This window comes from Aulonocara stuartgranti (assembly GCF_965226115.1).
Source record: "Aulonocara stuartgranti genome assembly, chromosome: 13".
NCBI lineage: Eukaryota > Metazoa > Chordata > Actinopteri > Cichliformes > Cichlidae > Aulonocara > Aulonocara stuartgranti.
In genome coordinates this window covers 14,176,297-14,192,244 of record NC_138949.1, presented here as the reverse complement: position 1 = coordinate 14,192,244, position 15,948 = coordinate 14,176,297, and the positions used below count along the sequence as shown (strand labels likewise).

The following is a 15,948-nucleotide window of genomic DNA, read 5'->3' as shown; positions in this document are numbered from 1 at the left end:
AGTCTGCTCTTCACAGACAAACACAGTTAGACAAACCAGGAGCTCCTGTGGCTGCATCTCAAAGAGTGTCCAGAAGGACAAAGTCAAAGTTTGGCACATGGAAACTCAGAGCTGCAGCCACACTGCCTGCTTTGTTTGCCCCTTTAAAGTTCAACAGAAATGTGTAATTCCCTTGACACTGGTCTCCTCGTTTCATTTACCTCAGGCCAAGAGAGCTGATACAATGGAAGCATATATCAGGAAAGTAATCAAATCCAGCTGTTCCGCTACACTTGGCAGCAAGTCAAGCACCTATTTATTAAGTATATAATGGAAAAAAAATCAAAAACCACTGAAGCTGTGTGCAGTAACAATAAATCAAGTAGAAATTGTCATAGGCAGCATCATATAAATGATTTCAGCTGAATGATAATAGCATTTACTGAATGCTATAGAAGAGCTGTTCAGGATAATTTTAGCTCAGGGAAATGTTTTCCTCAGGATTTCCCTACATGGCTGTGCCAGTATGAACATTACAGGTCTTCTGCAGGGCTGTTTTGTGAGAGCACAGCCGGCAGACGTTTGTTACCATAAAACAAGTCAGAGTTCTTGTTAATTTCCTTTCATATGTGTGTATGCGAGTTTCAAGCGAGGTATTATTTTTGGGATGGCTGCTTGTTACACTTACTCTGTGTTGTTGCCATAGTAAATCTATCGTTGTTACTCATATCAAGGCGACCAGAGGTTGGGCAGATTTGATGATTTGTTGATTTTGGCAGCTAAGCACGCCGGGCAAAATGCTTCTGCAGTCTTTTGGCCGGGTTACTGCCACATGATGCCACAGCAAGGCTACATAATGGGTGGCCAAGTCTGACCACAATGAACGAGTTTCTCCTGCCATGTTTCCGACTTCACTGCAGAGGAAACATAGATTATGTATTTCGTAAGAGCAGCCTGTGATGCTGTGATACGTCTTAATGACGTTTTTTTTGTTGTTGTTTTTTTAATAACCCAGCAGGTTTGCCATTATTATTTCTCCCTGCCGTTTGCTAATAGTGTCTGTTTACATCTGGTGGCGACAACATTAAATTCCCCTTCCTGTGTAAACAGACAGGATCTGCCACAAAGGAAATGGAACAAATATATACTCAAGACGGTTGTTTATATGCAGCGCAGACTGTAATGTACGTCCATCAGGTGGATTTGATAAACTTGTGTGTGTGTGCTGTGGTCTTATCGCGGCTTTGTCAGAAAACAATGGTTCCAACAATAACAGTGAAGTAAAAATGCCCCAGATTTGAACACAGTGATGAAATCAGCTGCAGGAAACATCTGGAGATGTCCTCTATCACCAGGATGGGATAGACTCAAACGCACTCTCAAACACACTGCTGTTTTAAAAACAGCACATTTTAAGTTGCTCCACCCTGCTGGCATCTCATCCATCAGAGCAATGTTTTCTCCTGGGACTGAAACAGCCCTTTTCAATAAATACCCATTATTACAGTGTGGTGTCTTTTAGGCTGTCGTAACATGATGCCCAAATTAGCAAAACGAATCCTCAGCCTTTTAGCAGTTGTGCTCTTTATTTAATTAAATGCGTAGGAATACAGATAACACGTTTCCTGTTTGTCCGCAAAGGAGATTAATCAGGATCTTGGAGGACGTTAATCTCTCTGTACGTTACCTAATTTTTTTTCATGAATGACGGGACAGACATGACTGAGGGATAGGAAAGGGAGAAAGAAAGATGAAGGAAAAGAAAAACATAAGGGAAGAGAGACAGTGAGAAAGGGCACTTAAAAAGAGAAAGAAGAGAAAAAAAATCTCCTGGATCACCTGTTGAGAGAAAAAAAAAAGAAAACAAGCAAAAAACAAACAGAGCAACATACTAAACACAACACCATCACGTTAATCTAGCTAAGTGTAAACAGCAGTAAATACTAAATATTGAATGTTGTTGTGCAGCAAGCAGGACCGACAGCGCACAATGTGCTTGGAAATAGCAGCCAATAAAGGTGTAGTTTATGTCTATGAACAGTGAACACCCGTGTGCACAGCTGTGTGGATCAGCCCGCTTGTATTCAAAAGGTTTCCCCATGTAACGGTCTGCTAGAGGATGTAGACAGCCATAGCCCTGTCCCCCAGGGCATGAAGCAGGCATGGAGGAGATCCAGGCTCCAGACATCCAGAGGCCCCAGAGTGCGAGACCCCAAGGAGGGGCATCCATGCCACCCTCCTGGGAAGAGCTGAGGAGAGCCCCAGATGAGGGGTCACCCAGTAGCCACGGAGCAGAAGCCAGAGGGGGTAGCAGTGGCGTGCCCGCCGGCTCTGCCGGCAACCAGCTGTGCACAGTAGGCACCCCCGTCCTTCGGCACCCACCAAGGCAAGGGAGCCCAGGCCCATCCAGACCGGGGCCTACGGCAGTAGGACCGCCCAGCCCCACAGGACCCGGGGCAGCCCACCCGACCCCACCGCAGAGGAAACTGTACCCACCCTAACATTCAATCATCTCCCAGACTGCACAAGACAGTAGACACCCAGGTTAAATTTATTTTCCACCTCTCCTGTGACTCAGAGTGGACTCCTGCAAGAAGTTTTTCATAAAGTTTAAACATCAAAAACACATTCTTAATTATATAATTTGTACTAGGTCATTTAAAAATAATTTACTAAAATTAATATCGCTTTTGTAAAGAAAACCAGTTTTCTTTACTAGAAAACTGGTTTTCTTTACAATAACTTCAAGTAAAAAGAAAACACATAACGCAATTAAATGCAGCCTGCTTCTTAAACATATATGCAATTGTTTTACAAATAGAAATGAAAACAGTGCACAGCTCTTAAAAATTGTATGACAATCCATGTAAAATCTTAGGACGAAGCAGGGTTGAGCAAATGGTCAATATAATTTTAACATTACTAACCCCGCCGAGATCAGTCATGGCAGTCTTTATGTTTGCAACCCTGATTGATCGCATATACATCTGTGTGTGTGCCAAAGTCTGGATATTATCCAGCTCTAAACACGTCTATAAAGTAGAAACACTTCGTGCACTCTTTTAGGGGAAGGGGGCTAACATCTAACAGCAACAATCGAAATATAAACAATAGTTTTTCAAGAATTGTGTAAGAGCCAGCAAATTTTGTAGTTCTCATTGTGACTATCACCTGTATCTGATAGGTTTGTCCGTTTGTCAGCAGCCTTGTTTGAACAATAAAGCATCCAAACTTTTATGTGAACAGTAATACTTGGACTTTTTGTCCATGCTTCTCTCTGTTGTACGTTTAGTGTCATCCCAGAAAGTTGATGCTGTTCATGTGGATGTTGCGCTTTCAGTGCGAGAAATGTTTTGTCAGTCATCCAAGTGAGTTCTTCAGTCTCAATTTTAAAGAGACTGGAGAAGTCACATGGGATTTCCTTACTTTGGTGATGTTGCACGCAAACTGAGTTGCTTTTATAGTTCAGTATCAAACTCCAAAGCATCGAAATGACTGGCTTGGTTGTGCAACACAACCTTCTGCACAGTTCTGGCATATATTGTACAGCTTTCAAATTATTTAATCAATTGTAGCAAAAAAAAAAAAACATGTTAATGTTAATTACAGCTATTTAACACCGTACCAGCATCACCAGCTCACAAAATCCGCTCATGCCTCTCAATATCTCTATTATCGCTCTGTTATCTGCCTCCAGATAATATATCAGATATATAAATGCAAGTAGCCACATTTTAAAACAGTATTTCTTTGTATTATCTCATTTGGATAGAGATAAACTCATATTTATCTTGTTCTCTTTTTCCATATTGTGACTAGCATCACTAATATTCTCCAGTACAGACTTAAAAGCTAGCTAAGGACACACCGTTTGTGTTTCCTTAAAAGGATCTCCTTGGGATTTTTCTTTCCTTTTTTCAGCTAGGTTTGTTTTGCTTCTCAGGACGTGTCCTTGTGGTGACTCTGCACATGTCACTCAGGTTACAATAGACATCAGCCAAGGGATTAAAGATAATCGGACATGATGGTGACAGGAGCTCTGTGCAGAGAAATGAAGAAGTTATACACCAGTACACGTTATTCCATTTTTATTTACTCAGTCAGCTGCTGACTTTCCACTGCATCGCCTTCCAGCTTCCAACATTTCAAGAATGTTGCGAAGTGCTTAAATGAGATGTAGTAGTGATGCTGAAAATAGACCAGAAACAAAAAAAAAATGTGTTAAGAGTGTCACAGTGTGGGAGCCGAGTAAGGACGAACCGAGATATGAGGGAAAACATCTGTGTATTTATAGGTGGCTGGCTAGATTTCAAATCCAGATATTACTCTAATGCAGCTATAGTTAGCGCTGGCATTAAATCAAGTTGCTGTTGATGGAATGTAGTAAAAATAACACGCTGATGAATTTGGTATGTTTGAGCAGTAAACCAATTCCATCTGCGAATTTCCACAGGGGAAGCGAGGCACCTTTCTCTCCTCCTTTATAAATCCCAGCTGTGGCTTTAACTGTCTGAGGGTCAAATGCTGAATGCCTTCTTCATGATGCATACGAGAGCATAAAAGTTTTCTGTAATTTGTATTTAGGTGAACATTGCTTTAAAAAGCAATAAATTCTCGAATTCTTGAAGGCAAGATCTACAGCTCCTTACCCGTGGGTTTTTTTATTTATTTAGGAGGGAGTTGAATTACTGGAAGTCTGGAGCAAAGAGGTGAGTGTTTCAGGGGAAGATTTTTTTTTTTACTTAGTGAGAGAAGGATTCTGATCAGCATTTTCAAAGCAAATGAATGTTTCCTGTCTCCACGCTGTCATGAAAGCAGTATAAGTATGTCTTGATGCTGTTCGTGATGTGGTTTCACGCATGACAGGACAGATGGTATACGTTTCCTGCCAGTTATGCTATTTATCTGTTTTAGCCCGGAGAAAATACGTGTTTGCTCATGGGAGACGTTACAATGCACCACAGGGTCGCTCAGCCTTGGCTAAAGGATAGGATTTGGATCATTTATGTTTTCACAGAAAATTTGCGCTCAGGATTCAGTGTTCTGTTTGTTAAAACTGTGAGGGTGAAAGCAGGGTTGAAATGAAAGATGATCTAATCTCAGGGCAAATTTGTCAGGCGTTTGAAATGAGTTTGACAAACTGGACATTGAACATAACATGAACACATGAAATCAAACAAGTGGAGAGTGAGAGTGAACACTTCATGAGTCTAGGACCTTAACAGTACCACAGATTCTGATGGGAAATTTCACTTCTGTTATAATTTTTCCATGTTGTCCAAGTGGCACAGTGACCAGTAGAAGTTTATTTGCTCAGAGGTTCACAGTAGGCCACTCCTGTTTACTGAAAGCACAATTTACTCCTAATTACCAGAACTACACAATCCACACATTAGTTTGTATCATGGACTTAAAAAGCAGGACTATCTCTGTCTCGTTACATAGTTACTTAGAAGATAAGTACGATGAGCTGCTCTTGTGTCATCAGTCTGACGCAAGTTTGGATTTTCTTTCTTTTTGGTGTCAAACAGCTTGTGGACTTGCAGTGTGCGATAAATCATGTTGGTGCCTGAAGCTGGACTCGCATCTGAGAATCGCTGCCTCTACAACTAACATCAGACAGAGTGAAATATTTTCCATTGGTTGGCGTAAACATGGCTCATTTTGAATGGGAACTGTTTTCAAAGGCCTGCTGCATACATTTTGAATGACTGGTAGTCTGGCATTTTCAGATTAGTCTGAATCATTTGGTTTTGGACAGACTGATGGTATTACAGCCCAAGAGCATTTTCTGTTTTGTAAACCATACAGGCCACAAAGAGCATGTTTAGTTTCACAGATTCATATTGTTATTTCAGACGACACGTTTTTGCTCAAAGCTGCCATGCCGACAGTTTTTTTTAAAATCCAATATATCAATGGAAGAATGTAAAAAACAATGCGAAGGGTTCACTTGCAACAAAACTTTATCACCTCAACCTGCAGTTCCCCTCAGCTTTATAGAGCTGTTTCGCTTCAGTTCATTGTTTCGCAGGTAGGACAATGATTTTATTGCTTTGGTTTATTCTCACTGAGACTCATAGTGTTGCTTTTGGCCAGAGTGGGCAGCTTCTTTCTGCTTAAAAGCTTGAAAACCCACCAGTACTCTACCAGTTCCAGCAGACAGAAGTGGCTCATTAAACAGCTACGTTTACAGAGTTTTCCCGCAAGAATTACTGAAGAACAACACAGAGCTGAGACTGAGTGAATATTGGTCTGAATTCAATCAAGTGGGCGCAAACGCAACTACACTATGTGATAAAAATGCGCTGCAACTGTTGCATAGATTAGCTTTTAGGTCTGCCATCTAAAAGGTGACATTTTATTATATTATAATATTTTGTATTGTCGGCCATATGTAGTGACGTCTTTGAAGAAAATGATGTCACTGACTCAGTATCTGGCCAAATGTCAAACACTATAATCACTGTCCTAGCGGACCACAATAGTTAATGGTAAAGGGCACATTTGATTTTCTAGACACCGTGTGATCAGAAACACAACTCAACATCACTCCTAGTAGGTCAGGTCTACTAGATGAGCATTCAACCACCATGTACATCTTCACAGTATCAACTTTTCAGTTTCTTTGGCCTACTCTAAAAATCAATTCATTCTCAAAATAATGCAGAAAACATACAAATTTCCTTTAAAGGAAAATAGAAACTGTGTGACGAGACAATGAGAGAACAATGGTGCCCTCAGGCACAGTTAAAGTAACAAGATTAGAGGAAAGCCACAATAAAAGCTTAATGGTGAGAAACCTCACCGGTCTGCTGTTACTCCCACTGTAAAGTCCTTCACAATGTCCTTGGAGGAAGTTATTTAGATTTTTAAAGAATATCCTGCCTCTGGGAATGACAATTTGAAGAGTTTGGGGGATTTTAGCAGGATGTAAAGGGTGGTTTTTGTGGATGTGAGTGAAGTTCATTGCAGATAAATCAAGTAAGACCTGTCAAATTTGTTATACGGTAAGAGATGTGTGATTTTAATCTCTTCCGGTTTAAGAGTGAAGACTGCTGGTCTGCCTTTTTAAGGAATTATGATGATTCCACAGGTCCAGTCTCTAATCTTTCTGCCATGACACATGAGGATGATTTTCACAGACAGATTGAAGCTGCTCCTATTTGACTCCTCCAAAGGTTTCTAGCAGAAACAACCAGACGACGCTCTTCCCTACGCCCACTCAGTTTGTCATTCCAGGCCTTTCAACATCTGCTAACCTATTCTGAGCAGAGCAGCTGCTGTACTTTGACCTTCTGTCACTAAAACCTTCTGTAATTGTCTTATTTCTAGACTTTTTTAAAGAACACGCTTGGATAAGCTGCGTAAGTGCATGCCTGCCATATGCTGCAGACATTACTATAAATACTTTCAATTTCACGTTGTCTCCTTGTGTCTCAGCATACATCCTTACTCCTAACCTTTAACAGGTTGGATCCATTCATCACATAAGGAGGAAAAAAAGGTTTTTCCATTAAAAAAAAAAGTTCCCTGGCATTTAGCCCTCAAATAAAACGGCCTCAACCTGTAAGTCATCCAAACATCTATTGTCCTTAAAAGGAGTGCTGTATTCACATTTCCCTCCCAAGTTAATAAAGACTTCCCATGACCAGGCTTAAGCTATATGCTTCTGAGGGAATGGTTTGGCTAAGAACGGAGCTCTTCATCTCAGCCAAGCATGAGGCGTTTAAAGTGCAGATCAGAGCCTTTTGCAGTCTGACGTCATCCTCCCCGCACCCACCATGATGGAGCTGCTCCATGAGCATGAATGGGGCAGCTTGGTGCACTGCCATCTTGTTGATCAGATTAACATATGAAAGTCTAGCTCTAGCACTAGAATTTAAGGCTAAGATTAATTCACACGGTAGCCATGTTCATTAAAATCGTGCAAGCTTTGTACTTTATGCTTACGTTATGGGTGCGTGGGAAAAATCCATTCGGGGAGCAGGAATGAATGTCAAGGGAAAAGAGTGGTTGGTAAAGGTGTGAGTTATGCTCTGTTGTGCCAAATAAATGGGTCCTGAGTGTGAACCGGAGCACAGAAATAGTATTTTGGCAGAAGTCTTGTTCCAGAGCGAGGGAGTGTTCAGCTTAACTTGTTTTCTTTCAAAACATGCGGCGTAGCAAGCTGATCTGTGTCCTGTGAATTCAATACATATGAATAATAAACCGGGAAGCACTTGTATCGAGCCTGTTGTAAAAGAAGCAAACTGCTTTAACGTGCCGATTTTTCATCCTACAGCCAATAATTTACAGCTAAGGTGGGTACTGCTGGAAAACAGCTGCCTCCTGCTGAGTTTTGGCATCTCCACAGTATTGACTGGAACCTTTAATGAGTAATTTTGCCCCAGAGATGATCAAAAGTTTCAGACTTCTGTTCAGTGACGGTGCAGAATATTTCGCCTTTTTATTGGCAGTTCTCTCTCCAGAGATGGATTTTTTTTCACATGGTTTAAATCTGTATGGGAAATTTTAAAAAATCACTACAGCATCCACAGACCGAGACCAGGAGATAGAAAGGGACAAAAATATTTTTAGTCCAACAGAAACAGATATTGCATATAATGAGCCATATAATGAGGATTTGTGTGGTAGCCATTGATGATTACAATGCTAGACCCTGTTTCTGAGCAACTAGTGTTAGGGCTAATTCAGAGCTATATGTTTAACACGAATTACTGGCCTCCAAATATCAGAAATTCCACTCATGTCATTGTCCTATCTGATCTGAGACCCGTGCCGCACCCTGCGGCTTCTGTGTTTAAATGAGGCTTAACACAGTGCAAGCCTGTTGAGTGGCAGAATGGCCTCTCACAAGTCTGCCTCTGAACTTCACCAGCATGTAAGGAGCAGTTATTGCTTCAATTTCCATAATAATATAGGTAGCAGGCGGTAAACACTAACAACTGTCTTTTTCAGCTGGACCTCAGGAGCTCCTCTGTTCCATAAATACAGAAACTAAAAGAAGGATCAGGTGGGAGTAAATGGCCCAGCGAGGGGTGCGGATCCGGGTGGGGCAATTGGCGGCATTGATCCAGGGATAATAAAAGCTTAGGCCAAGTGTTACCAAACAGAGTCTGGTTCTTCTAATGTGAGTGCGCTGTTAGTCTTGGGAGCTCACGAGTCAATTAGCAGTCTTCGGTCCGGTGCGTCAAGGATTAAGTGATCCTACATCTCTACAAAAACAGATGCTCTGTTATGATTGACAACAGCAAGCTCATTGGGATGTTTCTTAATATTTACATGCACACAGAGGTCACTTTTAGGCAGGACATTGGACAAAAATACCCCACTTTTATTTCTAGCCATTACGTCCTCCAGTTCCCTTGTGGCTTGTGAAAATGCGAGATAAGCAGTGGGAATTTGGGACTGGAGACCCAAGCAGTTATCTCCCAGGGGGTCAGTTCACTCAGAGGCCAGCGGAAAGGGGCCATTTCATGCATTCGGCTTTAATTGCCGCTAACACTGAGGGCTTTGCCAGTGCTTCATACATATCCTGCAATAACTAATTGTGTCACAAATTTGTTACCTCCCAGCTTAGGTGACCTGCCAGTAGAACAACACTGAGAGGAATGAGCTGAACGGTGGATTTGAGATGAAAAATCTTGTTTCTGAATGAAGATTTTAAAGACGCCATCTTGCTTTGCTACCTGAGTAACTTATTATTATTAAGAAAATGATTGTTTTTTTTAATCTGGAAAATAAAATCGAAGTCAGATTTATTTATTTTTTGGGCAGGAGATCCAAGCACACAATGGCAGAAATTAATTAAAAACGCTCGGATATTATCTGTCTTTATCTGTGATGAGCACCGTTTCCCAAACGAGCCTTAAATCATCTGTTTTTGTCATGTGCTGCACTAACGTTTGCTCTTTCCTGCTATAACTCTCTCATTGCTGATGATTTGGGTGGGTTTGGCACTGGTGATGCCTCATGTCAAAGCCCAGACTGGCCCTGTGCCTGCCTGAGGAAAGAGGATGGGTGGGTGGACAAAAAGAGAGAGAAAGTGCAAAAGAACGAGTGGCCACCGGAAGACACCGGGAAGCCCTTTGTGTTGACATTGTGGGCTTGGCTCCGTGTTAGCTGACATCAGTCAAGGACTGGGACACCGGTTGCAGTTGGAGCTCATGTGTGTGTGTGTTTTTCTGCTGCGGCTTTTAGATAGCGAGACCAAAACTAGACCCGACAAGCTGCCTTCAAAGAGCTGAGTAGACAAAGAGATGAAAAACCAACATCAGTATCAGCTTTTCCCATGTATGTCTTTCAGTGCTGTCATCTAATGAAGATGCAGGATTTGATCACATTTAGCTCTGTTTTCTTTCTGTCTGCGTTTCCAAACCCGATGCCAAATCAAACACTTCTTTTATGGTCTCAGATGGAGTCGCCAGGAATGCCAATATATCTCTCAGAGGCAGTGCCAGCAGGTTTTTTTTAAAGAAAAAAAAGTGCCTTGCTTAGAATCTGCACTGGTGCTCGTGCTTTTTAACGATGGTCAAAGATGAATTGATGCTGATGAGATGTGTCAGCCATCCATACAAACCAATTCACGTGATTTTATCAGTGTACTCGTGTCTGCGTGCAGCCCTGGCAGACTGATCACTACGATATGACATTTTCAGACTGTGTGATCTTCCGGTAATCTGCAGTGTAATGTGTCTTTGCGCCAGGCGTTAATCGGAGAAAGATGTTAAATTACTGCAATCACCCAGACAGCTGCATGACAGTTATATATCTGAGGTTACATTTAGTTTTAGTGTGTCTGTGGTTGGACAGATTCCCCTGCATTAGCCTTGTTTTTGCTCTCCACAGAAGGACGTTAAGGACGTGTTCACAGCCATCACATTCGAGGTGGCTTACAGCCTGGGGACCCACGTGCTGACAGGACCCCAGGAGCGAGACCTGCCCGCGCTCACTCCAGTGCTGCGATGGAGGAAAGGGAAGAAGATTGCAGCGAGGAATGAAGTACGGAGAGCTTTTTAAGTGTGAAGTGAAGGGGATTGCTTTAAAAACGAATCCTGAAGAGTAAAATTCATGTTTTTCACAGCAGTATCTGCAACACCTAATAAAGTTTGATGCTGACTCTTTATGGAGAAATATTATCAGCCGTTGGATTTAAAGTAGCCTGTCTTTGAGGATCATGAACAGCTATTTCACTGCGTGTTTTTCAAATATTTGCAGGATTAAAGCAGGATCTTGAGGGAAAACCAATAACTGACTGAGTTACTTCTTTGGAAAAAAAAGAAAGCCGATCCCATCATTAAAGTAAATTGCAGGAAACACAGGATTTGTCATTCTTAAAATCAAATCTTGTGTAACAGTACGATAAATATGTTCAGACTAAATCCACATTCACTGTAATTTTCATTCTATTTTCACAAATTACACAAATACAGTGAAATGTTACTTATAAGATGTTCTGTCTATTTAAGTGTGCCTTGCTCTTATTGTAAAAGGTTGACAGTTAATTCCTACCAGCTCAATTTATGATATATTTCATTTCCTGACTAAAAGTGACCCCCGCCAAACCTGATATTAAAAGACAGAAGTGTCTTCCTGCAAACCACAGTAGGAACGAAGGAAATGGCTCCAATGTGGGGTTGTAATGATTTGGTGTTGGTTACCAGCTTATTATTGCCTGTGTTAGCTTTTCTTGAGTGGAGTCCAAAAAGACTGATTCATTTATTTTCTTTGCGAGCACCTCTAACCTGGACCACATGTGTTTCCCCCGGTGTATGCACTTCTTGAAAGAGCGAGGCAGTTGCATTTCAGCATCTACAGAATCCGTTTGATCTGAAACTCATCTACTTTGCATCAGACTTTAACGCTCGACTTAAATTTCCCTTCATGATTTAAACCAAAGCCCATCCTCTGACTAATTAAGGGAAAGATAGCTTTGTGGATGCAAAACTACTGGACAGCTCACACAGCAAAGCAACACCGCCCCCTGAATGTGGAGTCGGTGTGTTCAGGGCATGAGGTCATCTGAACTGTGTACTGTACTGTTTCCTTTTCAGACTTGGTTTGAGAAGAACTGCCTGTCAGACGACTGTGCCGCGGACCTGAGGCTTCATGGGAAACTGTTGCTTTCTGGGTAAAAACATTTTACTTCGTAGCTCAGATTCATTCTTTTCTTCCAGTACTAAGGAAGCAAGCTGACATCATGGGCCATGAGGGTGTGGGTAGTGGAACTCTGACGCATGCTTGGAGAGGATCCATAGGTTTTTTTTTCCATAGTTAGGGAGTTCCCTTTCCATTATTATCTATCTCCTGTTCTCTCCTCAACAGTTTATGTCTGTCATCCTAACAACTCATTTGTCTGCATATATTCTTTGTTATGCTCCAAAAACAAACAGCTATTCTCCTGCAGGTGCACTTCTCTTTGTACACTAAAAACTTCAAAGAAAAATGCAGGCTACTTAATACAAAGCTGTACTTACTGCTCTTCAAGTGATTGTTTTTAATTGCTGAAGTACGCTGTTTACTCTGTGCACCCACCAGCTTGCATAGCAAACCCCATCTGGCCCTTGGAGGAGTGAAGAACGTCTCTCTGAACCTGACCATCTCCAACGCTGGCGATGACGCCTATGACACAAACATCTACTTGAACTTCTCCAGGGAAGTTTTCTACATCAACTTCTGGCAGAAGGTCTGTGATTCTTGAAGTATCTGCTATTTATTTACTCTGGTTCACATATTTATATCTAAAATCTGACAGTTTGTTTTTTTGCTTTAGTAACGTACAAGCGAAGCTGAGGCCGTAATGATTTACAAAACCATATTTTGCACACACGTGTTAGATGGATGGCCTTGGTGTTCTGCTGTGATGTACATTTTCCCGAGGAATGTTTATTTAAAAAGACTATATGATTATATGTCAGGAACACAGTCTAAACAGTGGGAAAGCCAGATCTGCGTGACGACTGGGGAGCTTAAAGCTTTGCCCGAGCTGTGTAGGTAGACGTGAAGATGAAAGCAGAAAAACCCAGAGAGCCCCAGCAGGAGGAGCAGCAGCAGCTGTCCCGTGTCAGAGGGCAGCTCCTCTGGCTGAGCTGTCAAACGCTCCTCTGACTCATTTAAGACAGACACACCATGTCATCAACAAATGAGCTGTATGCATGGGAACAAGGCACAACACACATTTGTATTTCCACAAGCTTGACTTATTCTTACTCTCGCAGGGCCACATTTAATTAGATATATGTGGATTATTCCTGACCTTCATGGGGATGGGGAATAATCAGACCTGCTCCTCATACAGACTTCTAATGATTTTAGCATTCTGTCGCTGTTAAAGAAATATCTACCCACTGCCATCCCACATTAAACCTGAGAGATTTTCCTTGCCGATTGATTTCACAGTGTCCACCTCTGCCTCTGCTCACGTCCTTTTGCACACTTGTTGTCACAAAGGCTGCTTGTAGCTGAGCGTGACGCCACGTCAGATGGTGCACTTTGACAGCATTCATCAGGAAGGAGTTTCTGTGCCCCCCCCCCCCTCCAAAAAAAAAAAAAAACGGACCTTGTGCTTATCTTCAGTTGGATGGTTTGTCGGGGCGGGGGGGTTTCATCCCTGTGATGGATGAGGCCATTACGGTAAAAGATACAACCTGTGGCAGGATTTGAAACCCCCGACAATGGCAAAATTGAATTTAAACAGAATATACGCTGCAGGCAAATATTAGAAAAACACTGAGTGTGTTTCGGTTTCAAAGTTAATCTAATGAAAGCGACTGACTTTAAGTGTCAGATTACCAGCAGCCCCAGAGCCTCATTTTGTTCAGGAACCTGATAAGTCAAAGTTCTCTGCTGCACAAAGGGAGCAGGAAGCGAACAGTATGTGCAGGTGACAACGAGGCCGGTGAGAAGATTTACCGCTGTATGCGCTTTCACACACTTCTAATTACTACTGGAGAAGTCTGAGGTGATGATGTGACCCCTTTCTGGTGAAGTAAAGGTCAGCTCCTAACCCTCCCTTTAGGCTTTTTCTCCAGTGAGCAAAGCGTGAACTTGTACTCCCCTCATATTTAAGAGCGGAGTGGGTTATGGCTCTGTTGTTCTTGCAACACAAGCTGTCAGAAAACTGTGGAGCTGAATTGGTTTCAGGAGCTCTGCTGGCTTCTGTTTTGTTTTGTTTTTCTTTTTTTATTGAAATATTTTAAGGAGTCAGTTTTAGCTGGACCTGTGACAAATGTCTCGTGTCTTTGTATTTTTCAGAGGACTCGGCTACATTTTTAACTTACTAATTTTTTACTTACTTTACAAAAAGCCTTGCACACAAAGCAGAACTACATCTGAAATTGTGATTTGTTAGATTAAACTACTACATTGAGATTAGACTGGGTGCCAATTATGGGTTTGTGTAGAATAAGATTTGGAAACGGTACATCGTAATATAACCAAAGAATGATCAAAGCTGTCCGCATGTGTAAATGAAAAGCTGCAGTTGTAGAGTTTGGAAGTAAAATTTAAACATGATGGGTTAATTAAAATGTAATCAAAATCATTGTTTCATGTAAGCAGTAATATGGGAATACACCAAGAGTTTGCTGTTTTAATATAAACCACTCTACATAATTACTGCTTTTACCTTTAACACTTCAAGTTCAGTTCGTTCATTTATTTTGAATGCACACATTTGTCATTCTGAGAGTTATGACCGCTTTCATTAAAGGAAAGGATCTGAATGCTTCTGCCATGGTGGGTTTCGGCTTATTTAACAGTTGGACCAAGTCAGCTTTGTGGTGAAAAGCCCAGAAGTTCCAGCAAAGAAATGTGTGAATTTCAGTGGACCCTCAGACCCAAGAATATATGAATCACCGATTTTCTTGGCAGTGAAGTGACACTTTACACATGCTGTGAAAGCAGAGGTACTGTAGCTCTTCATCTTCGTACCTGAGTGGAAAGCAAACAGTAGGTGATGACACTGGTGTGGAAAAAGTAAACCAATATAAATCCAGTTGTCTAAATACCAAAGAAGACATGAAGAGACACGCAGAACATGCAGGACACAGGCCTCCTGTGTATTGTCATCCACATTGATGAACTGCACCAGTAGATGCTTCAGCTGACACTAAAGCAGGGTAAACAGTCCTGGTGATGTTTAATGACCCTACCATTTGCAAGAACTCCAGCATGTATGTGTTGCTGACAGAGAAAGAGAAGAGAATTGAAAATATGTCCGAATGCTCTGTTCTCTCTCAAGGGCTGCCAGGTGGGTGATGGGTAAACAGGCTGACTTTCCCAATCCTGCCCAGCCCCACGGGACAGGCAGTGTTTGCACAGCAGCACGGAGGAATACAGGAAGTAGAGGAAATTCCATCATTGGCAGTTATGCTGGGGTCCTCATCCCCAGTTGCCCGGGGTCACCGTAGTCTCAATCGCAGAGCACAGCGCTGCTTATTTAAGCTGACTTAATGAAGATGTAGGGCACGACCACACCCTGGGCTGCTACTAAGAACTGCTGAATAAGGGGTAATGGGATGATACCGTGGATGGATTTCTACACTTTAATATGTCAGCACAGGCAACCCTCACACTTCTTTCCTTTGTCATATTTGGAAAAGTGTTATAAACACAGACTCTAACTGGACAACAGCCCGTGCATGCAGATGCTTTGTATGACTTACCCAAAGCCTCTTTTCCAGGAGCGCTAGGCTGTCTCTTTTTTTAGATTTATAATTGTGAAGCATCTCTGCCCTCTTTCATTCTCCCAGCACATGAGCTCAGCTGACAGCCTCTCGGTGAACTCTCGCTAAAGGAATTCTTACTCCTCGTAAGGGTCAAGGCCTGAGTGTTTATACAGCGCAGCCGGTGAAGCTCTATATTGTTTAGACAAGCTTCCAAACACGCAGCCTGGACGTTTTCCAATTACCCACCCGCTAAGATGTGTGTGCCATCACTGCTTTGTGCATTCTTTGTTTAACCTAA

The 15,948-nt window shown here is 42.0% G+C and overlaps 1 protein-coding gene across 1 annotated transcript in view; it reads left to right on the top strand.

Moving 5' to 3' along the window:
• itga9 (integrin, alpha 9) overlaps positions 1–15,948 on the top strand; it is a 55,002-nt gene that overhangs the window by 28,269 nt on the left and 10,785 nt on the right. Inside the window, exons 16-18 of the mRNA XM_082556885.1 lie at positions 10,831–10,983; positions 12,036–12,112; positions 12,520–12,667. Coding sequence (XP_082413011.1) covers positions 10,831–10,983; positions 12,036–12,112; positions 12,520–12,667 — 378 coding nt within the window. The remainder of the gene's footprint in view (positions 1–10,830; positions 10,984–12,035; positions 12,113–12,519; positions 12,668–15,948) is intronic.